Here is a 25135-nt window from a genome sequence, read left to right as displayed (position 1 = left end):
ATTATCACTATTAAATTCTTTTTAGTCCCAATACTTTTAGGGTATTGAATGTGTTTTTAATTATCTACTGTTATTTTTTAGTAAACAAAAAATAACTAATTATTGAAATATGCAAATGGAAATGAAAGACAATTTTGTTTGTGTTGAATGTGGGAGAAAAGCAAAGTCCATTTTCAAAAGATATGAAAACGGGATCACAAAGCTCTCGAGATGTGTAAGTTAAAAATCTGTTTATTTTTATTTCATTTATGTGAGATATTAACCTTCTAAAGAACATGTTCCTTTCTTGATTACTAATTTAATCTCAATCTAAACTTTCGTTGATTGAACTTTTTAAAAGATAATCATCTTGCGACTCTTTAACTTTGTTTGTTTTATTTCAATTATTTTTGAAACAAAGGGGGTTAAAGGGACATTAAAGTAGTAAAATGTAAACATTGCACGAACCACGTGTCATTAAAGAGAACAATTAAAATCACGTGTCCAAAACAAACTTGTAAAACAATTGAACAATCAAAATTAGCCATATTTGGTTTGATTTTTTATTTTGACATGTGACATTTGTTTTGATTTTGTATCCGCTGCATACAGTTTGTTTACATATTTCGCAAGTACTGTTATGTCCCTTTAAAACATTCGCTTGTAATGTTGAAGAAAAAAAGTTTCAGAAACTTTATTTTTCATGAGCTTTTTTTAATTTTCGCGAAACTTTCGCAAATTTACCAAAGACAATCTGAAATTGTTTCTATCCAGGTCTACCGGCTAAAGTTCATTCCATAATCAAATTGAACTTCCATATTTAGGTCTATTGTGGGCACCTGGTAGACGAGTATACAGAGCTAGATGGTGTGCTGGTATTCTTGAATCTTCTACTTCACAAAATACAAGCCTTCCGCCATCTCATTTACAACCGAACATTTACCAATCACAAGAAATGGTTATTCTTGTACATGTTAACTGATATCTGTATCCTTTCAATGCCACGATTTTTAATCATATTGCGTATTGGAAGATACACCCAAACAATTTTACATGTTATTTTATAAACATACAAGACTCCAAAAGCTGGCTTGCTTGGAAATGCTTAGATCGAGAGGTTTACAAAGCTGAAAAATGCTTTGAGAGATGCTAATATTCTAAGCAAAATTTAAGAGAAATTTCGAAAATCCAGCCAAAAACAAACAAATTCTGAAAATGAAGGCTCAAAGTAATGTTTAGCATATGCTTAAATTTTTGCCAAATATGAGCCTAGATACGCTTATATAAGCGCAATGCTTTTAAAAAAAGTATGAAAAATTCTTTCCACGATTAAAAAAATTGACATTCTGGACATGTCGATACATTGCAAAGGACGAAAGACGAAATAGTATGGTCGTGTTACAAAAATACAGGCTGTTTGTAGGAAAAAAATAAGATCTAGCTGAAACTTTCTCCAGACCTTCTCTATAGGATGGTTATGCCTCAGGAAAAATTCCCCTAAAATCCCACTGGTGGAACATCTCTTTTTTGGGACATTTCTATTTTCCCCAGGCAAAACCCTAAGGGCGAAATTTTTTGACAATTTCAAACTTATTTCCAGACAATATCATGTATACCATTCGAAAGCTCTCGAAAAACTATAGACTTTTAAACGATTATAGCTGATTTCCTTACCTAACTTGAGATATTTCATGCACAAGTTCCACTTTTCGCTACACTTTGGTCAAAATTGACCATAATCATAAATAGCATCTTCTGCGTGAATTATCTTGAGTTAGATAATGAAATCGGCTATACCCGTTTAAAAGTCTTCTATTTGGTTTTTCGAGAGCTTTCGAATGGTATACATGATATTGTCTGTAAATAAGTTTGAAATTGTCAAAAAATTTCGCCCTTAGGGTTTTGCCTGGGGAAAATAGAAATGTCCCAAAAAAGAGATGTTCCACCAGTGGGATTTTAGGGGAATTTTTCCTGAGGCATAACAGACTTAAGTTAAAAAGGGTAAATCGTTGAGTGAGTCTTATATACTTAAAAATTATTCATCTTATTATCTCATATACAATATACAATCCTTAACTGAATCCCCTTTTTCAGATAGTAAATGGTGTTTCATCAGTAAATGGAGATGCAAGGAGAAAGAACAAAGTGAGATGGAGAAATGGAATGATTTTATGACCAATTATTTTCTGATGCTGACAATTGTGACACTCTGTGGTAAGTAGACCTATTCATCTGGTGAAATGTTTCACCGTTTGACCATAGCGTCAGCCCCCCTGCTAGTTAGAGGGGTTACACCCTCCAAAAAACTCAAAAAGAGTGGGGGCTAAAGATGTTTCAAATATTTGGGGGGGGGGTCTAATGTACCTGGGGGAGCTGAAATTTCATCATTTAACTTGGTGATGAATACTTCATTTTAATGCTTGGCTTCAATTACTCAAATTAAAGCTCATGAAGCTGAAAGTTTTTCACCTGCGGCGCAATATTTTTATTTCAATGATCAGGGGGACCTACTTTTTGTCAGGGATCTAAACCCAGTCTGTCTGTCTGTCTGTCTGTCTGTCTGTCTGTCTGTCTGTCTGTCTGTCTGTCTGTCTGTCTGTCTGTCTGTCTGTCTGTCTGTCTGTCTGTCTGTCTGTCTGTCTGTCTGTCTGTCTGTCTGTCTGTCTGTCTGTCTGTCTGTCTGTCTGTCTGTCTGTCTGTCTGTCTGTCTGTCTGTCTGTCTGTCTGTCTGTCTGTCTGTCTGTCTGTCTGTCTGTCTGTCTGTCTGTCTGTCTGTCTGTCTGTCTGTCTGTCTGTCTGTCTGTCTGTCTGTCTGTCTGTCTGTCTGTCTGTCTGTCTGTCTGGCTGGCTGGCTGGCTGGCTGGCTGGCTGGCTGGCTGGCTGGCTGGCTGGCTGGCTGGCTGGCTGGCTGGCTGGCTGGCTGGCTGGCTGGCTGGCTGGCTGGCTGGCTGGCTGGCTGGCTGATGCCAGTACAGTTAATTCGGAAAAGAGTTGGAAATAGTTTGATTCGTTCATTGCCACACATCAACAGTTGTAAGATGTTAAATTTGAATGATAAGGAGGTTTTTATCACTTGATACTTTTTCTTTCCACGTAGTGAAACCGATTTGACAACAATAACAAAATTAAAATATAAGTAATTAAACTATAGACTGGAATTATATACTTCAAAATATCATAAACATAACTTGCAGTAAAAAAAGCCAAACACGCCAAAGCTCTGGCGATGATATATCGATGGGATTCGATGATACTCGAGGAATGTGAAGGAGTTATGGAGAACATCAACCATTGACAGTAAACTGTCGATCCGAAACCCTGAACGATGTTGAAGAATAAGGTGGTGAAGATAACTACATGCTGCAATGGTTTATCGAACTTTGTAACAGTACCAAATAAAATAATGGATTCTAAAACTCCAATAATTACCAAACCAACAACATAGAGAAATAATATATTCAAAGCAGATCCCATGAGCTTCTTCTGAGTCAAATACAAAGTTCCAGTAGATGCAATAATAGCAATACTTGTGATTAAACCAAGTTGCAGCATTGGCCAATGGAAATATTCAACTGCCATCAAATTGATTTCGAGCTCCATTTGAAAGTATTGAAAAGCTAGATACCCTTCAGCGACCAACAATAACATTAGATATCTATCCTTTACAATTTCCTTTGTTGTCCATAGTTTGTCCTCATTGGATATCCTTGCATTACTATTATTCTTGTTAAAATCAGAGAAAGGACTTTCCGGATCTTTGGTCAAATTGTGTAGCCCGAAATAAGAGAAGATCCACATGCATGATGTAATGGAAGCAAGGAATATGCCAATGAAATTATCTTGACTGATTCTCCACGAACCGATTTGGAAATGAATGCCATAGAAAAACAAAGGTGTGCATGGTGCGAGTGCCATACACGTCGTCGAGATGAATGCTTTCAATGATAGCATTTGTGCCAACTCCTTCTTCTCCTTATAAATGCGATTGAACTCTCCTGGGAAAAGAAAAATGAAACATGAATGAAGTATTTCGTAAAACTAAATGGATGGAGTCAATAATTTACTTGGTATTTTAGGATGATTTTCATTCTCTCATTAGTTCTCCGGGATTATAAGGATCCACGAACCGGCTTGACTGTTTCGCTCGGGGACTGTATAAACCGGTATAAGAACTCTGCAAGACTTGGTAAGAAAATATGGAGGTTTGAACTACCATCTTAAAGGTATTATGCCAAGCGAATTTTATTTTTAAAATTTTCCATTAAAATTAACCTATTACTGAAGCTCAAATTCCTGCTGCAATACCGCACACAAAGCGGCCCAAAACTGAGGCATAGTTTTAACCTTATAAATTCGGTTTTTGATACCTTTTAAAACATGTTTCTCATCAATTCGAGATTTTTTCCAGTCGGTGCAAGCCGACGTTGATTTTTCAGGGAGCCATCAAAAATAAAGTCGTTTATTTTTTGGTGCAGAAAGAAGTTAAAAATTCACTTAAAACTATTTTCGACGGCAAAATTTCTGGCATATTTTGACCCTAACCCCGATGATAGAAATTTTCGGACCATAATCATAATCGGACCCAGTGAAATTTTAGTTTTTTCATACAGCCACCCCGGTGTAACCTGATAACAGCTGTTCATTATTTTCTTACGTGCACGGTAAACCTCTGAAGGCACTTGAAAATCATACAGCTGAGGAAAATAGTCCTCCCGCGGAAAATTTTACAACAAGAATCTTTTCGTGCGCCAGAAAGTTAAAAACTGATACGGCGCCCTATTCGTAAACACAATCACGCAACTTTGTTGTCGTCCCCAGTCTTTTTAGACGAACGCGGTCCTTACGATTTTGAGATAGCATATTCCTCAGATTGTAAGTTATCAATTATTTACCTGTAACTGCAGCACCAATTCCAGTTGCAATACCACACACAAAGCGGCCCAAAACAGGAAGCCAGGGCGACCAAGTCAGTGTATATGTTAGATTACCAATAATGTTAAATAACGATAAAGTCAATACAATCTTCCTTAAATCTCTTGTCTTATCCATTGCTCGTCCACATATGTAGTTTGAAATAATAGCGCTGAGAAATATTGCTGCCATTGAGCATCCATAATAAAATTTAGGATTTTCGACATTGAAAGATTTTTTATAGTAATATAAAGCAGAAATTGCAGTCGATGAGTACTCAAAGCAATAAAGACATCGGTATATTATACCAATCGATACTGTTAGCTTTCGCTTTAATTTCCATGTCAAATGCATGTTTCTAAAACACTTGTTCAACACTCTGTTCATAAACAGCCAACCAAAGTCATAAAATTTGAAAATAAATTGATTTCTTATTAATTACAGAGGTTTGAACCAATTACATTAATATCATGTTACACTATCGCATTTTCCATACAAAAATCTTTTTTAATTGGATTTATGGAGTATATAATATAAATTGCAATATTGCACGTTGAAGGCGTCCTCAAGTAACGTGTTTAAATCTTAATGAACTAGCTGCGCTGGAAGGTCGCCTGAATAGAATAGCTTGAAGAGCTTAAACGTTTGAAAAAAGTAAAACACGAAAAGCTTAACAGTGTAACACGTGATTTGCGAATGTGCCAAATCGTTAAAAAGCAATGTGCTTTTGAGTTGCATTAATGTCAAAATGGCTGAAGTGGATTTTAAGTTAATATTAGAAAAGATAAAATGAGATTGGAATCAGCCTGAAAAATATTCTTCAGAAACAAATATGTAATATAATATTCTTTTGTCATCCCTAAAATCTTAAAGGTTTTCAGAAAGTTATAATTTTTTTAAACTAACATTAGGATATAGGTGAAAATAGCTTAAATTTGTTCTGAAGGAATAAAAAAACCTTCCAAGTTACTATAGTAGGGGGGAATTTGTTCGTTTTTTTGAGGTCGCTCGATTTTTTTAGTCAAAGCACTTATTATAATTTTTTGGAAAGCTAAGGGGTAGGGGAATCAAAATAACTTGGTTGCCAAATTTTTTTCGGACCAGTCTTACTTTTTTGAGAGCTTTCCAAAAATATACAACAGGTCTCCGTTTTCTCAAGCTAAAATTTTCATTAATTTTTCACCCTATGATTTTTGCCTGAGATCTTCGTATTTGTCCGAAAATCACACCAAGGTGTCCGAAAAAAATTGCAACCAAGTTACTTTGATTCCCCCACCCCTTAGCTTTCCAAAAATGTATAACAAGTGCCTTGAATATAAAAATCGAGCGATTTTACAAATTCCCCCCTACTATTAAGGACACATTCAATTTATAAAGTTCGAGTTTGAAGACGGTCACTTAATCATATCATGTTTCTTGTTTGTATAATAAACAAGAGCCGCAAAGATGCGGATAAATATTTCCTTTACAAATGTTAAAATAATAATTGATGTCCACAAAAGATTTCAAAGTGCTTTAAATCTCAGATAACATCAAGCAACACAAGTCCCTAAGAATTTCAAAATTCCATTTATGTTATTGCCAGTATTTACAGGATTATTCATAAGATGGCTGTAGGTTCAAAGCTACGGATCATGGAATATATCCAAGCTGAACCCGACTGAGAACAACAATGCAGTAATCAAATTGGCTGGAACTTTAATTCTCGTTAGGTTGACTTTAAATGGATTTTAGTATTAAATACTAGCGGTCACCCGGCGTCGCACCGCCAACTAGAGTGTTGTTGAACACATCAAAAGACCTGATTATATAATTATTATTTCATGCGCTGATTTCCAGAAATATTATACAGACAAAAAGGGCAAATATTTAAAATGAAAAAATGACAAAAAGGAGAATATTTCACAGTAAGAAAACCAAAGAAAATTTTATATATTTTCAAAATGAGATGAAATATTTTGCATTATACTTTCATATATAAAATATTGTAAAAAGTAACTTTTGGAGTTTTTTGAAATAATGTACGTGCTAAAAAGTAAAAATATTTCAAAACAGGGAAACAATTTCATATTTTCCGACAGGATGCAACAAAAAAAAAAAATCTCATTTTTATATACTGGGAAACATTTCATAATCTGAAAGAATGTCGATAGGAAAAAATTCCCCTAACAGAAGCCATTTTATGATTTCCAAAAGCATGCTGCAAGAGCAAAAAATGTCACATACAGTACTTGGAAACAATCAAAATTTCCAAAAAAATGTCAGAAAATAAAATAAATTGTCAGGCCAGGAAATCACTTGAGTTTTCTTCATTTTTTAAATGCATGTGGTAGAAAATGTCAAGTTCACGACAAAAGTTTTTCACGTTTTGAATTGACGGTAAGAAAATCTCCAAATTCACGACATAAGTTTCCACGTTTTAAATGTACATACTGTCAACTGCTTTAACTTGGGACGATTGGTCGAAACATGGGACTGTTTGATATCTGGTCTGTATTTTCACTAACTTGTTAAATCTCTTTGACAACAAATTTGTTTTGATAACTCCACCAAGTTTATCAATCATACTTTACTTCCTTTCATAACATGTCACGATAACTTTCACTGATAGCGCCGATTGGAGAATTAGAGATCGCACGCAGAACGCTCCATTGTTTTGCCATTTTTTTAATACGCCGTTCATTAACTCAAATCAAATGACTTTGGAGGTTCGGTGAAATGGTGGCCAAATTGCCGTCCCATGTTTTGTCAGATATTCCCAAGCTGGAGCAGTTGACGGTAAGAAAATCTCCAAATTCATGATAAAATTTTCCTAGTTTAAAACACATGTTGCAAAAGATCTCTAGATTCACAACTAAAGTTTTCCACGTTTTAAAATGCACGCGGGGAAGCAAATCTCCAAGTTCAAGAAAAATTTTAATTGTACATGTGAGGTGATTTCAAATTATTTACATCCATATTCAATGTAGGCTGCACACATCCCCTCTGATAAGTTTTGATATAGGGGATGCGAATCAGGCTCACAAAACCATTCCGAACTTAGCAAAAAATCTGCTAACCAAAAAAAGAGTTGAATGATAGAGAACTTTGATTGACAGTTTGTCGTCTTTTGTTATCTTGAGAGTTTTGTTTGCTAATTCAATTAATTTCGATAAACAAAAAGAAAGAGAGGAGAAAGAGAGATTTCTAGCAATATGTTCTTTTTATTTGATTTCTATTTACGTCATCAAATAACTCAAACAATACACATCGAGTTTTTTGAAAAATACAAGTCGCCAAAATTCTGCAAAATACATAGCTATTCGGTAATTTTCTCGGAAGCGATATCAGAGCCCGATTCGCATCCCCTATATCAAAACTAATTTGGGGATGCATGCAGCCTATATTCAATGCAATAAACCTTTTAAGAAGTATAACATAACATTCTTCATATTGGGGCCGTGGTGTTCCGGATCCGGTTATCAGCTTTAAAATTTGAAATTTATAACCGCAACAAGTTTTCACTAACTGTCAACTGTCACTAACCCCAGCAGTTAATTCATTGTTGTAGATAAAAAAACCAAGGGAAATTCAATCATTAACCAGTCAATTTTGCTCCATGTTTAAATTTTTAGCTAAAATCAGTTCATCAACCATTCCCATTGTTGTGTCGGCATTGCATTCGTTGGGTGCAAACTTTTTTCATATTGCAACTGCAAGTACATATGTAATTTTTCAGGTATAGCGAAAGAGCAAAAGTTGTCTATTTTCTGCCATCTTTGTTTTGACAGTTAGAAACGATCAACAATACGCTTCTGAAACGGCCGACGTTGCCCGATCGACAAGGAGAATAGAGCGCCGTACCGATATTTACCGCCTCGAAAAAAGAACATCCTACTTTTTTTACCGCCGGAGCTTGATCTAAAAAGAGACTCATTTACAAACTCACGAAATTGACCAAAACCGGCGTTAGACTTGAAGAAGGAAGGAGAAGGAGGAGAAGGAGAAAAATTACCGTTTTAACAAATATTTCCTATATAGATAGATAGGAAATATTTAAAAATTGTTGCTAGAAAGTTTCAATAAATTATTAGTAAATTTAATAATACAGTTGAAGTAATCTTAACAAAAGTAAAAAATTTTGGAGGCAATTTTAATATGACTGCGAGCTTGAAAAATTAAATTTGACGGGAATTTATTTGCCTTGAAATAGATAACATTTGGGGGAAGAAAACAATAATCTAAGTTGTATGTTTGTTCAAGAAATTTTAAGTCAATACTCGCAATGGTTACACAAAATTACTCGTCTTGGAACGGTGAATCATCAATCAAATCTTGCTTTAGCGTTTAGGTGATAAATGTTCTTTTGTTTCACTTCAAATCTGCTAATTGTAGCTAAAGAAATTCATGGTATAACTTGATCTGGCAATTAATACATTGGTTAGGTTGCCATATGCAGTGCGTGATCTTGGTTGGGACATGCTATCAACTGTTATCATAGATTCAATTCGAGTAATTGAAACAATACACAGGAAAAAATTATTGATTCCTTAGCCTAGGGGTTGTTCATTTTCAGATGTGTTTTTTTATTCGATCACATTAGTCTAGAATTTTAAGTTAGTGAAAGTAAGGAAACTAGGGAAACCTATTTTCCAATGCTGGAAGTGCATTACCAATGTGTTAGTGAAAACGGATTTCCACATGTGGAAAACTAATATTTTTAACGTTCTAGTTGCCCATTCAGAATGGCATGGGAAAATCAAAAATCCCTAGTTTTTCTAAACTGATTATGGATGAGTCGGTAAAAGAGAGATCACGAGTTTTTAAAATGATCACTTTCTACAAGCTAGGGAAAGGAAATATCACGAATTGTGACCTTGCTTGCTTTATTCTATTCTTTCTCTGGATCAGGAAATGTGATTTCTCGAATTAGGGAAATAAAATTTCCCAGAATGGGAAATTCGATTTCCCGAACGCTTTATTTTGAGTGTATCCTTTAACCAATTAATTAAATCAGAACTTATTTCAAAAATTTAAACTGTCACAAATTAGAGCCTAAGTTCGGGGAATTTATTTTCAGGTTAGGGAAAATTGATTTCCCTAACTTGTATTATGCATGCGCGAGAAAAAACCACAAGTGATTTTTCACTCAAAAGTGTTCGAGTCGTATGTGAAGCAAACCATTATAAGGGTGTATTCGATCAGTGTGTAACACAATGCTAAAGGGGAGGCGTCCCGCCAGGGCGGCCTCATTCGTTCGCAATGGACTTGCGTCGCAAGGGCTCAGTGGATCGGTGAGCCGGGTTTGAGGTCATTAAGTTGGCTCTCTAGTGCAGCTTCACTGTTGTGACAAAATTGACAAAAGTGCCGGGATTCTCAAAGTAGCGCAAGTACATGTCAGAACGAATGAGAGCTATCGAACCAATGCTCACAGAATGATCGAATACATTTAATTATTTCTTTCTTAATTTCGTTCTATAAATCAGGATTTAATTCGTGAATATGGGTAACCCTATGGGGTTTTATTGGGGTTCGCTCAAGAAAAGCACTTTTCAACAATAGGGAAATTCAACATCCCTAGGTAGTCATAAGATCGTGAAATTTCATTTCTATAACTAGGGAGCTGTTGCACCTTCCCTAGCTAGGGATTGGTTAGGGAAAAATCTAGATTTCAAGATCTGGAAATATACATTTCCATAGCCTAGGGAATCAAAAAACTTTTCCTGTGTAAATACTACGGAGCTAATTAGAATCTATATACCGCAAATACTATCTGATAAGTTTTAGTAGGGGGAAATTTGTTCGTTTTTTTGAGGTCGCTCGATTTTTTTAGTCAAAGCACTTGTTATACATTTTTGGAAAGCTAAGGGGTAGGGGAATCAAAATAACTTGGGTGCCAATTTTGTTTCGGACACTTAGGTGTGATTTTCGGACAAATACGACGGTCTCGGGCAAAAATCATAGGGAGAAAAAATAATGAAAATTTCAGCTTGAGAAAACAGAGACCTGTTATATATTTTTGGAAAGCTGTCAAAAAATTAAGATTAGTGATATATTGCGAGTATAGGTGATTTCTTTACCTAACTCGAGATATTAATCCTTAAAAACAGTGTTTTTCAGTGTTTTTCAGCCAGAAACAGCTGTTTTGTCCAGTTTTAGCGCTTTCGGAAGCTCAATATCTCGAGTTAGGTACTGAAATCACCTATACTCGCAATATATCACTAATCTTAATTTTTTGAGAGCTTTCCAAAAATATACAACAGGTTTCCGTTTTCTCAAGCTAAAATTTTCACTAATTTTTCACCCTATGATTTTTGCCCGAGACTGTCGTATTTGTCAGAAGATCACACCAAAGTGTCCGAAGCAAAATTGGCACCCAAGTTATTTTGATTCCCCTACCCCTTAGCTTTCCAAAAATGTATAACAAGTGCTTTGACTAAAAAAATCGAGCGATTTTACAAATTTCCCCCTACTATTGCGTGGCGTAATATAACAGAGATAAAACGGCTTATGCAAGAATTTACGCGGAAAATAATTTCCCGATCCACCGAACATTTAATTCCGAATCGGGCGACCAAACTTTCACATTTTTGTCAGAAACACCGAATTTAAAGGTCCCTTTCACTTCGGAAAAGATTTGGAAATAGTTTGATGTTAAATTTGAATGATAAGGAGGTTTATTATCACATGATACTTTTTCTTTCAACATAGTGAAACCGATTCGACAACAATAACAAAATCAAAATATAAGTAATTAAACTATGGCTTTCTTAAGGAAAAAATTGGTCACAAAATGGTGAAAATAATAAGATTTTAATTTAAGAACATTTTTAGGCTTGAAACTCAAAAAGTTAAGAACATCCTAATGCTTCAAAAATTTTACAACGTGTAGCCTAGCTAAATTACTCTTCAATGCCAGTACAGTTAATTCTGAAAATAGTTTGATTCGTTCATTGCCACACATCAACAGTTGTAAGAAGTTAAATTTGAATATAATCAAAGTTTGTTGATCACTTTGTACTTTTTCTTTCCACATAGTAAAACCGATTCGACAACAATAACAAAATTAAAATATAAGTAATTAAACTATAGACTGGAATTATATACTTCAAAATATCATAAACATAACTGGCAGTAAAAAAAGCCAAGCACGCCAAAGCTCTGGCGATGATATATCGATGGGATTCGACGATACTCGAGGAATGTGAAGGAGTTATGGAGAACATCAACCATTGACAGTAAACTGTCGATCCGAAACCCTGAACGATGTTAAAGAATAAGGAGGTGAAGATAACTGCATGCTGCAATGGTTTATCGAACTTTGTAACAGTACCAAATAAAATAATGGATTCTAGAACTCCAATAATTACCAAACCAACAACATAGAGAAAGAATATATTCAAAGCAGAACCCATGAGTTTCTTCTGAGTCAAATACAAAGTTCCAGTAGACACAATAATAGCAATACTTGTGATTAAACCAAGTTGCAGCATTGGCCAATGGAAATATTCAACTGCCATCAAATTGATTTCGAGCTCCATTTGAAAGTATTGAAAAGCTAGAAACCCTTCAGCGACCAACAATAACATTAGATGTCGATCCTTTAGAATGTCCTTTGTTGTCCATAGTTTGTCATCATTGGATGGTTTTGCATTACTATTATTCTTGTTTATAGTGTTACAATCAGAGAAAGGACTTTCCGGATCCTTGGTCAAATTGTGTAGCCCGAAATAAGAGAAGATCCACATGAATGACGTAATTGAAGCAAGAAATATGCCAATGAAATTATCTTGATTGATTTTCCACGAACCGATTTGGAAATGAATGCCATAGAAAAACAAAGGCGTGCATGGTGCGAGTGCCATACAGGTCGTCGAGATAAGTTCTTTCAACGATAGCATTTGTGCCAACTCCTTCTTCTTCTTATAAATGCGATTGAACTCTCCTGGGAAAAGAAGAATGAAACATAAATGAAGTATTTTGTAAAACTAAATCGATAGTAGACTAGAGTCTACTTCTGGCTGAACTTTGCTTTCTAATAATTTTTGATGACGAGTCCAGTGAAGTAATCCCTTAATCGCGCTATCCAGTCTATAAAAAAGCTTTAAGTGGACCTCGGGCTAAATCGATGGAGTCAATAATTTTCTTAGTATTCTAGGATGATTTTAGACAGTATTCTCTCATTAGTTCTCCGGGATTATAAGGATCCACGAACCGACTTGACTGTTTCGCTCGGGGACTGTATAAACCGGTGTAAGAACTTTGCAAGACTATTTAGGTTTGAACTGCCATCCTAAAGGTATTATGCCAAGTGAATTTCATTTTTGAAATTTTCCCTTAAAATGTACTTATTAATGAAACTCCAATTCCCGCTGCAATACCGCACACAAAGCGGCCCAAAACAGGCATCTTTTTATCCATATAACTTCAGTTTTTCGATACCTTTAAAAAAATGCTTCTAATCAATTCGAGATTTGTTCCAGTCGGTGCAAGCCACTTGTATGTTGTTTTTTTTCAAAGAATTTTCAGGGAGCCATCAAAAAATAAAACTCATTTATTTTTTGGTGCAGAAAGAAGTGGAAATTCACTTAAAACCATCGATGTTAAAACACACCACCCAATAGACGGAACTATTTTCGATGACAAAATTTCTGGCATATTTTGACCCTAACCCCGATGATAGAAATTTTCAGACCCGGTGAAATTTACTATTTTCATACAGCCACCCCGGTGGGTTTTAACGTTTCCGGGTCACTGAGACAGGGGTTGAAAGTATGATACCCAACGAGTATCAATTATTTACCTGTAACTGCAGCACCAATTCCAGTTGCAATACCGCACACAAAGCGGCCCAAAACAGGGAGCCAGGGCGACCAAGTCAGTGTATATGTTAGATTACCAAGAATGTTGCATAACGATAAATTCAATACAACCTTCCTTAAATCTCTTGTCTTATCCATCACTCGTCCACATATGTAGTTTGAAATGATAGCGCTGAGAAATATTGCTGCCATTGAGCATCCATAATAAAATTTAGGATTTTCGACATTGAAAGAGTTTTTATAGTAATATAAAGCAGAAATTGCAGTCGATGAGTACTCAAAGCAATAAAGACATTGGTATATTATGCCAATCGATACTGTTAGCTTTCGCTTTAATTTCCATGTCAAATGCATGTTTCTAAAACCCTTGTTCAACACTCTGTTCGTAAACAGCCAACCAAAGTCATAAAAGTTCAAAATAACGTCGTCTTCAGAAATGAAAGTTTAAGTTTAAAGCTCAAGTAGTACTAAGTTGATAAAGGGATTAAGAAATGCAACGACTTAATTGCTATTTCATCTTTTAGATAGATTACATAAGAGAGGAAAAAGGAATCTCCTTTTGAATGTTTGAGCATAGTATAAGAAAGCCGCGGCTGGAATGATAACATCTGAACTTCTGTTGTTCTATCTCTGCCGTATTTGATGACTATTTTTTTATCAAGAAATTAGTAATGTAGCATCTTTAATGGTAAATTTTATTGGTTTGTCGTTAATACTTACTTCTCAGTGTGTTTTAGACATTAATGATATACCCTTGATAAGACATGCATTATAGAATCATTGTAAAGGAAATATCAACAATAAGAAATTTAAACAAGCGTAAAATGGCTGGGCTGAAAGAACTCAAAAATAAACAAAGTGCCTCGAATGCCTTTGCAATATTTCAGTGAAATCTTTTTAGAAATCAATGAAAAAGTACATCAAGATAATACTGTGAAAGTTTCAAGCCAACACCTAGCCTGGATATCCAAGCTCAAAATTTTAGAAAAAAAAATTTACCTCAACATACAAAGTTCTAAAATTATAGAGCTTGGTCTCCCTAGAGAATGAAAGTGCAAACCCATGTTTCCAAAACTTTCCTAGCCAACCAAGGGCAGCAAAACAGAACTTAATAAAAGCAGCCTTACAAGATCTAAAACCATTTAAACATCCATGAACACAGACAATGTTTTCTTGAAAAATGAACTTGACTCTGTTTTTTTCTTTTTCATGTTTTCATGTAACAGAAAGCTCTATCTTCACTAGCAAGTGGAGGACTATCCTATTTTTGCTTCAGAATTGCTCCGCGCCGTGTATATTGGTCCTTACGGCTTTAGCGAAGTGAGCGCAAGCATTCTCATCTGAAGAATGCAAATCGCTCTACGGAGACCAGGCTGTAAACCAGAACATAAAATATCAAAAACTAGACTGTGAAATAGTTTACAGCCTGGATATCCAGGCTAGCCAGCACCTTCAAAATTGATCATTCAAACTGACAGGAAATTTGTCATCTTGAATATAGTTCTTATAATTTCAATTTTGGCGAAAAACTATTTTTTCCATAAAAATACCCCTAAATATGTCCAAATTAGTTCAAGTGTTTTATTGGGTACAGATTCAAAGATATCTAGCACTAAAAAACCTTTTTGCGAAGGAAAATAAGAGAAATATTTCAAAAACTATCTACCAATAATAAACTGAGCATCTTGATGTTCTTATAAAGCTCTGAGACAGATATAGAACAGCAATTATAACTGAGAAGACAATGTGGTACATATTCCAGCCGCGGCTTTCTTATACTATGGTTTGAGTGAAGCTTCGTTTTTGATAGAGGAGATCGCAAACAGTTGATAATTTATACACAACTTCCATACATACTTTTATGGGTATCCACTGTATCTTTATACTCTGCATTAGACATGATACTCTTTTTTTCAACTTCCACTCAAAACAACTTTCTTCTCTCTATCTCACTATTCATCAAAAATGGATTTAACAAATCGATTTTTTTGTTGCGGAGTATGGGAATCTCCATACTTCGATCCATGATATTCTCATTAAAAGCCCGTTAACTGCCTAAATTGCTAGAGACGCTCCGAGCGTCGCTAAGTCATAAATTTCACGTTCTCCTTTCATAATTTACAAAAGCAGCATGTTTTTGTTTCACTTGCGAATTCTGATTTCGTCTATTCAGAAAACGGTGATAATATCGTAAAAACTTATTTTTTAAACCTTTTTAAACTTTGGTTTAACTTATGAGGAGCGTGTAGCTAAATACAAAAGGAATATAAAAGAAACATGTAGACTTAATTACTTTAAACCTTGGGTGGTTTTTCACTACGCTAGATAGATAAGTGGTTCACATCAACGGTCCTTTTCATAAATTTCTAAGGGTTGTAAAAAATATACAATGAAGATTCGTGCTTAACATCAGATTTTGATCGCTTTATATTAACATTCCAGATTTAACGTCGAAAATTGGTCATTAAACCTTTTGTTCATTCAAAAGAATATTGCAAGCAATTACAAATGCTAGGCTAGTCTAAACGCAGCCACTATCAAAAGACGTGCACTATTACAATTTATATTAAGTTTTTTTATCACGCCATGAATTCAGTTTTTTTATATGAAAAATGCAATACTGTAACATGATATTAATGGCTTAAATGCCATGACAGACAGAACATACAATGGAAAAGCTATTAAAATCGAATCCCTCATGAGCAAATGCCAAATTACAAATGCCAGTTGGTCTTAACGCAGCCAGTGATTTTTCATATTTTTTATGTATAATTAATTTAATAAGGTATGGGCAGTTCAATTGCTAAATTTTGTTTCGAGTGGCTCGCAAATTTAACTACCCATTGAAAGTATGTACGGTAAAAGCGGGTGTAATAAAACATTTTACTAACGTCGTTTTGTAGTTCAAAACGTTATTTTTGCAATTAAGACTACTTTATCGGCCCCTTTTACCCCCCCCCCCCCCCCCCCCCCCTTCCCAGCTGGCACACAACGTTGTTTCAACGTTCATTTAACGTTATATGGGCGTTGTGAACGTTAAATAAACGTTGAAACAACGTTGTGTGCCAGCTGGGTTGGCGAAGCAAATTTTTTTTCCGTAAGCGATCAAAGGCCTCCAGAAGCGAAGACCTCCAAAACTTTTTTAGCGCAAAATCTAGCTATCCAAGACCTGATTTAGCTATCAAGACATACCTGTTTTGCCGTGCGGAAGCATTTATCCTCGGCGAATGAGAAAAAAGGGCCGATAAGTTAGTAATAAGCATGTTGATTGGGGATCAGTAGCCCCTAAATTTAATCGACCTTTTTTCTTCTCACAGAATACATTACGCAGACCATTGTTGCTTTATGTCTGATCAAATCAATCGCTGTGAAGAATGGCTATCATAATCTTAGGTAAAGCTGTTTAGTAGATTATTTATTTGTCGAAATAAGCGAGACCAGCGACCACACTTAGCGAGCTTATGAATAGTGAGGTTAAGTATACCAAGCTAATCACGACGACGGACGAAAAATGTAACAGGCTAGTGAAAATACGAAATTTGATTGGTTGAAACTCACCAGCCTGTTACATTTTCGTCCATCGTCGTGATTAAACCGATTTACTTAACTTCACTAATGTGTGTTTTTCTGTGACGGAGACGGTTTGGTTCTGATTTGTTTAGATCTTGATCGATTGAGGACGACAATAAAAAAGCTGTTTTACCGTCCTCGATTTTGTGGGTTAAAACAGTGTTTTTTCCAAATCGCTAAAAACAGTATGATTTATAGCTAAAATATCGTAAAATAAACTTAGCAAGAGGTCATTGATCATAAAACCCAAATACTTTAGGCGTACAAACTTTCGCGAGCAGAAACTTTCGCGAGGTCGAAAATTCGCGAGATTTGCGACATTTACTTTAGAGAACTCGACGAAAAAGTCTTTTTCGCGGGCTTAAATTTTAGCGAATAAAGGCATAAAACTGAAAACTTTTCACATTAAAAATGGCTTAGAGGGACAAATACCTCTTGAATTGGGTTGAAACTTTTGTCTTTCGACTTATTGGTATTTAACAGGCTAAAAAGTGCCATAAATCTTACAATGTATTCAAAGTTTGAAGTTTTTCTATTTTGTCAAGAATTTTTCACGGGCATAAACCTTTGCGAATGACCCTTTCAAGAAATTTTTTCGCGAAAGTTTATAAGCCTAAAGTGGTATAGCAGGCTCAAAATTTCAGCCACAAACTATTTTGGACGGATAGGGTATGCAACATCTAATGCTAACAGACTATTTATAAAATTCTGAGTCATCACAATATTCTTATTTCGTTCTAAAGAAAATGAGCTTCTTGTACATACTATTCATAAAACAAGAAGCCGAAGCGGCATGAAGGCCCAGCTGACGTGGCAATAACCAAATGTCGTTTGTATTGGGTATATACCTTAAGAGAACCAATGTTGCGAAATCGTATTTTTACAATTTTAGGGTTCGAAAGAAAACATCGAATCTTAGAATCCTAATGCACACATTTTCGGCAGAGATTGAAATACAGAACATTCAAAAAGTTAAAAAAGTTCGAAAATTGGCTGAATGAAAAAAAAAAACCCAGCTGTGCTGGAAGGTCAGTAATGATAGATTTACTTTATATTTTTGTTACTAGTATGAAAGAAAAAAATCGGTTTAAATAAATTCACAAGCTTCAAATGTCAAATGTTGACCGTCAAAGTTCAAAAATATCGATTTTTAACGCGTAGCATCATGAAAAACATTCCAAACTTATTCAAATTTACACTCACATGAGCTGCATTTTAGAACCCTAAATGACTTACAACATAGTTTAATTGGGAAAATTCTAATGATAAATGATACGCAGTATATGTATATAATAGATTTACTTTATGTTTTTGTTACTAGTATGAAAGATAAAAATTGGTTTAAATAAATTCACAAGCTTCAAATGTCAAATGTTGACCGCCAAAGTTCAGAAATATCGATTTAACGCGTAGCATCATGAAAAACATTCCAAACTTATTCAAATTTACACTCACATGAGCTGCATTTTAGTATCCTTTAATGCATTACAACGTAAGTTTACTTGGGAAAATTCTCTGTCAGGTTTGAAAAATCCAGCCACCGTCCGTTTAGAGCGATAAATCCAAAATTAACCATTTTCACAGCGTAGCATCATGAAAAACATTCCAAACTTATTCAAATTTACACATGAGCTGCATTTTAGTATCCTTTAATGAGTTACAGCATAAGTTTACTTGAAAAAATTCTCTGTCAGGTTTGAAAAATCCAACCACCGACCGTTTACAGCGATATATAAATCCAAAATTGACCATTTTCACGGGTAGCATCATGAAAAACATTCCAAACTTATTCAAATTTACACATGAGTGGCATTTTAGTATCCTTTAATAACTTACAACATAAGTTTACGTGGAAGAATTCTCTGTCAGGTTTGAAAAATCCAGCCTCCGACCGTTTAGAGCGATAAATCCAAAATTGACCATCTTCACGGGTAGCATCATAAAAAACATTCCAAACTTATTCAAATTTACACATGATTACGCATTTTAGTATCCTTAAATGACTTACAACATAAGTTTACTTGAAAAAAGTCTCTGTCAAGCTTGAAATATAAAACTCCAACATCCAAATGCTCCCACTTTTGCTCCCTGACCTGACTCCATCCATCTTGAAAACCATAAAGAGGATGAAATTTGACTTTACTACCAACTCAATCCAATATAAGAGTAGGTCAAACATCGTGCGGGTAGGCGAGGCAAAAATTCTAAATCGGCCGCTGGTTTAGCCTGGACTACTGGACTTGTTAATTTATTGCGCGCACAGGCTCCGACAAAGCCAAAATCTTTTCGATCAGTTGCTTTTTAAAGGCCCACTTGCGCTGCGCGGCTGGGCCAAAGAGTCTAGTTCAAGGTACTACTACTATTGTGAAGAAATCTAGCCTCGAACATCGTCCAAGTCTTGATTATATCACAGTATGGACTTCTTTTCAACATGACAGTAGCTATTTGGTCCTAATGATAACTATTTCTGAAATTCTGGGCCTTCAGACTATTCATATTTCGTTTGAAAGAAAAAGCTTTATGTTCTTATATTAAAATTTCCTGTTCACAGTGTTCTGCTCATCGTGAATAAAAATTTAGTCTTGAATATCAATATCTTACGCTCAATAACCTTCCATCATTTCAGCATGGAGAAGATCGTCCAAGTCTTGATTATTTCACAATATGGACGTCTTTTCAACATGGCAGTTGCTATTTGGTCTTCCGATGATTATTTATTTTTCATGCTGGCTCAATGTCTTATCTTCACAACTTCCGTTCAATCTTTCAGAGGTAAGATGTGAACTATGCCCAAATACTTACGATACCACATTAATAGAAGATTAATCGATGATATTTGCGTCTATTGATAGCTTTCTTTGGTCTAATCAACGATGTAAAAATGATAGATAACCAACTACCTCTAGAAGGCACTTCTCCCAAGAGAACAACCATTGTTTTCCTATTGAAATGAGCACTCCTTTAGTGTTATGCTTTTAGCTAGATTTTGACACACTTTTTGACATCCACTGAATTGATAGAAAATTTGAAATGTTATTTACTGCAAATTTTGGAATTGTTTTCAAAAGATAAAGGTGCCAATCTTTAGACAAATTGACTACGGATCGGCCTGATACCACTTAATCTTCATCTGGATAAATAAACGCTAATAAAATGCTGTTATCTGAAAAATATATGTGTGATTTGAAGTGCGATATTTCACGAATGAAAAGTGCATGAAGGTTGCCTGATACAAAATAAACAGATGAATGTTTATAAAACAATAATATCTAATTAAAAAATTCCTTCTGTGAGGCTGCCTATGGGAAAATACACTTTTTCTAACCCAAATTTTGGAAAAATATACATCACGTGATCGATTCTGTCCAATAAAAGGTTGCAAATGAAGCAAGTTTTTATTTAATTGCACTTTTTACGATGCAAAATGTCATTAATATTTTTACAACCGTAACACGGATGTTTTTTGAGAATCAAGGCAAGTTGGTTATCTATTATTTTTACATCGTTGGTCTAATTTTCTCCCTTTGAAGTACCTTAAGAGAAGATTAATCGATGATATTTGCGTCTATTGATAGCTTTCTTTGGTCTAATTTTCTCCCTTTGAAGTACCTTAAGAGAAGAAATTTTTGCGAGAAGAAATTTTGGCGAATCAGCCCATTCGCAAATTTTGGCGCAATTTGGCGCAATTTATTCTGGCGATTTAATAAAATTTCAAAATTTGGCGAGAATTAATTTTGGCGAACGACCCATTTTTGTTCAATATTTTAGCTGAAAAAAGAGGGCTAAAAGGCTTTTTAGGAGAAATAGAGACTAAATTGAAAGAAAATTAAATTTGGCGAGAATTTATTTTTGTGAATGACTTATAAATTTAAATTTGGCGGAAAGGAATTTCTTCCCTTAAAGTAGTTGATTCAGACAATTTACGTCTAATTGGTTACTGACTTTAGTCGCTTCAGCAGAACTTTTCTTTGGTTCTGTTGCAGTTTGGAGTATTTGGAATATTTGCATACTATAGAGTATTTGAACATTTATCGAGCTATCACAGAATTTTCTTACATCCTGGACATTTAAACTGGATTAAAAACGTTACAGAGAGGGTAGGGGGGTATACTCACAGTATGCAGAGCGAAGGGGAATGCACCCGGGAATGCAATTAGTGTTTTTTTACTCCTGTTAGGGTACAACAACAATTAACAATCAACAGCAATCCCCATCGTTTCATTTCCGCCGACTCAGCAATCCTTTAAACCTAACTCACGTTAAAACGGATTGCATCGCTTTCGGAATTTGTGATTTTAACTTAAAGGGGAAATCTAATTTCCATTGCGAAAATCCAACCCCTGCTTAAAGTTAACGTTCCATGAATCTATTCTTTCTGCACCATTTTTTACGTCTTAGTGTTATTATCAAGATCAAGTATGTTGGTTTCCATGGTTACTTCAGTCATTTCCTTAGCAACGTCATTCTTGGTTGCTATGGTAGCACAGTACCATTTCATATCTCTATGAAGTCTTCTTTCCTCAGGTAAGAATCGTTATTTAACATTTTCCACTTAATTTGTTCAATGAATTTTGATAATTACTGTTGAGTGCCTTCCAAAACGTTCTTCAGTTTATTATATTTGAATATTTCAATGTAGCTATTAACCCTTTAACTGCCCCTCGTATTTTTTAAGGTTCGACCTATTTGCCACGGGAAAAAAAGAAGGTTCGACCTATTTGCCCACGTCGGCATATGCCGACATGGACAAAAAGTAGCGATTTTTACTTCATTTTCTGTATAAATATGAAGTATTACCCAAGGGCTATAATTTTAAGTTGAACATTGTAGAATAGTTATTCTTCAACATAGAAAAGTTTGTAACTATTTATTCTTTTCATTTCAAACCACCTAATACAAAAATCTTGTAAAAAATGATAAATTTCGGGCAAATAGGTCGAAATTTCGCATGTCGGCAAATCCCGAAAATGGCAAAGAAATCAAAAATGCTCATGTCAGCATATGCCGACATGGGCACGGATTGGGGTAAAGGAAAAGTTCCTTACATTTATCTTATTTAGGGGGTATACAGAAGATCCATAATCCACCTCAGCATTCCCCTGAGTAGTACCATTGGAGAGAGCCCATGAAAATCTGATGAAAAACGGGTACAACACATGCCTTGAAAAATATCCCTATCAAAAGTTATGAAGGTTAAAAATAAATTTTGATGACGTCATCATAAGTCCTTTAGGCAAAACTGAAAAGCTTGTAATATCGGAACCAATCGACTAAATTTGATGTGGCAGGTGGCCAGGTGTTGCTGTTTGAAACTAAGCTTTGGACCCTCTAAGGGTCATCACCTGTGCCAAACTTCATCCTTTTATCACCATCTGAAGTATTGCTGTGTTTCCAAGATTCCAAGAATAGAAAGATAAAATAAACGAAGTTATGCTGTCGATACCAAACTCAATAACGCCAGGAGAAACCAGATTTCGTTTTGACTATACAATGCGTCGAAAATGAAAGTTCCTTCCACCTGTCTGTTTTTCATCAGCCCTTTGAATTTCAGCCTCTTTTAGCCTTACCACTTCCCCAATGGCCTTAATATTTCGGTGGGACAACGTCTTCGGCTGACCATTCCAAGGTCCCAGAAAGACTAGTATAGAGGTAAATTACCTTAGTATCTACTTGATAGTGAGAACCTTATACAATATTAGTAATCTATATATTAATAGTGGTAGTCTGTATGTCGTTTTGTCTTTCTTTCTGTCTGTGCTACTTTCGTTTTCGCACGCAATGTTTTTGTTCTTCCAAAAGATGACTTTTATTTTGTTCTTGCTCCACAAATTTGTTTAACGCTATTCGCGCCGTTTTTTATAAAAACTTTGTTTTGATTGATAGATTAGACTTTTTCTTTTCTTTTTTTTTCTTTCTTTTCTTTTGTTTTATGTTTTCGAATGTAATTAACGACCTTATTTGATTTGAGACATTCGAATTCTTTTCAAAACAAAAGAAATCTTTTAAACAGAATCTGTTAAAGAAAAGAACAAATATAAAATAAAACACAAGAATCACATACCAAGTTTGTTAGGACAACAGCAACATTAAAAATACATTCAAAAGGCGGTAAGAACTAGAATTCTTTCTTCGTAAAAAGGGACCTTTAAACATGTATGTCGATAATTATTTGTAAATCTAAGTCATTGTTGAATTTGAAAAATTTTTGAAGTTATGACGAAGTTATTTTATAAAAAGGAACATAAAATTGCGCTATCTATCACGCTTTTTTGTCTGCTGCCTTCCGGGGGGGGACGGTCTCGGACGTCGCTGGTCGCCGGTATGGTGTAATTTGGGAATGCCACAAAAATCTTTTTCAAAATATGGTTAAAAGATACGTCACCCGGGAGAGATAGAGTCCAACTTTGAAGAGAATTCTTCCCTTTAATTTTGATTTCATCGTGTTTAAGCCATCTTCCCAAAATCTTAAAGGACTTTAAATGCGTTCAGCAAACAGCTAAACCGGCGTGCGACGCCGGGTACCGGCTAGTTACTTTATATTGAGTCAGAGATAGTGAGACAGGGCGTAAAATGATTTTCGTTTTACCGATAAGCGTTAATCGGTAGCTTATTATTCAATAATTTTGTACTAAGAAATTTTGTAATACGTGGTTTAAAAGCCTTTTTAGCTTTTCAGTTTCTCAATTTCCCTTTTTTCCGTGCTAAGTCTATCATCCTTCTAAACATTTGGTCAGATCAAGTTTGAGGCTTAAAGGAAAAGCCATATTGGGCCTGTGTTAAAATTAGCTTTATAGTGTAGGGAAGATTTTATTAGTTTACAATCAAAACAAGAATTTCGCTGAAATGGATATCGTATTCTTTACAACAATATATTCAACAATATTTTCTTCTTGTCTAAATCAAGTCAAAGTCAACTGGTTGTTCTGATATGATCTTAAGTTTACTTTTAATTTTGAGTCTTAAAGTTTTCCTCAGATCGACTGACCACGCCCTAGTATTTCTTCCCCCGGTTAAAGTCTTACATTATATTCATATATGCTTATAATAAAGAATTTTTGAGTTTATGGGATAAAGTTTATAGTTAGAAACCTTAAATGATTTAAACAGACCCCTTATATCAGTGAAAGTAATCCGTTTTATCCTTCCGGAATATGTAAACATAGTGATGAGTTATCGACGTATTTTAACCACTTTTCTTCGTCACCCTTCCTATACTACTTTGGTCAATAAAATATATATTCATTTAGAAAGGTTCAATTCAGAAGAGCTGAGTTTCTAAGAAAGTCTTTCTGTAGATACCACCATTTGAAAAGAGAAAAAAGAATCTACATTTATTAAGTCGAGCTTCTTTTTTTTGAAACTTCTTGACTACCTGGTACCTTGATTGAGAATTTCAACGCTTTTAAGATTGATTTAATTGACGTCCACAACAACAAGCAATACAAGTTAAAGAATCCGTCGCTCCTATCATTCAGAACATCGAGAACAAAATGGCAAATGTTTTACCATTGGTTATACTATCCCTCTTCGTGGCAGGGATTATCGAGTCAAGAACTCTCCTTATAAATAAAGATGAAGAAGGCAGAATAACACAAAAGCGAATCATTAATCGTATCGTTGCTGATCTTGATGACTTAATCGATTTCGAAAGTAAAGACTATCACCAGAGTTTTGATGTTTCTGCAAAACAATTGGATGAACGTCTCAAAGAACTTTTATTGGACGAGAATCAAATCCCGCCCTCTGGACCTAGAGCCGGCAAATAAAAATGGGCTATACGCAATCATTACTGTGGATTATTTATGTATAGGTTATGTGTTATACTAATCGAGAAATATATTTGAATTTTAAAATACTATTCCCATGGTCTTACA

At 34.9% G+C, this 25135-nt stretch overlaps 3 protein-coding genes across 3 annotated transcripts; 1 reads left to right on the top strand and 2 right to left on the bottom strand.

Moving 5' to 3' along the window:
• The first annotated feature begins 109 nt into the window (after positions 1-109).
• On the top strand, positions 110-25119 carry LOC136822903 (protein ARV1-like). The gene is made up of 7 exons (XM_067079211.1): positions 110-214; positions 804-966; positions 2074-2193; positions 17009-17084; positions 19888-20033; positions 21660-21785; positions 24737-25119. Exons 1-6 carry the CDS (start codon positions 110-112, stop codon positions 21767-21769), a joined length of 720 nt encoding a protein of 239 aa, XP_066935312.1. The 3' UTR covers positions 21770-21785; positions 24737-25119.
• LOC136822850 (uncharacterized) lies at positions 3047-5318 on the bottom strand. The gene is made up of 2 exons (XM_067079162.1): positions 4872-5318; positions 3047-3974 (listed from the first exon to the last, which is right to left on the bottom strand). Exons 1-2 carry the CDS (start codon positions 5275-5277, stop codon positions 3049-3051), a joined length of 1332 nt encoding a protein of 443 aa, XP_066935263.1. The 5' UTR covers positions 5278-5318; the 3' UTR covers positions 3047-3048.
• LOC136822889 (uncharacterized) lies at positions 11880-14444 on the bottom strand. The gene is made up of 2 exons (XM_067079197.1): positions 13673-14444; positions 11880-12814 (listed from the first exon to the last, which is right to left on the bottom strand). Exons 1-2 carry the CDS (start codon positions 14043-14045, stop codon positions 11880-11882), a joined length of 1308 nt encoding a protein of 435 aa, XP_066935298.1. The 5' UTR covers positions 14046-14444.
• Positions 25120-25135: the final 16 nt, after the last annotated feature.

This window comes from Clytia hemisphaerica, unplaced genomic scaffold (assembly GCF_902728285.1).
Source record: "Clytia hemisphaerica strain Z4C2 unplaced genomic scaffold, Clytia hemisphaerica genome assembly, whole genome shotgun sequence".
NCBI classification, from domain to species: domain Eukaryota; kingdom Metazoa; phylum Cnidaria; class Hydrozoa; order Leptothecata; family Clytiidae; genus Clytia; species Clytia hemisphaerica.
This window is presented reverse-complemented; position numbering and strand designations above follow the sequence as displayed.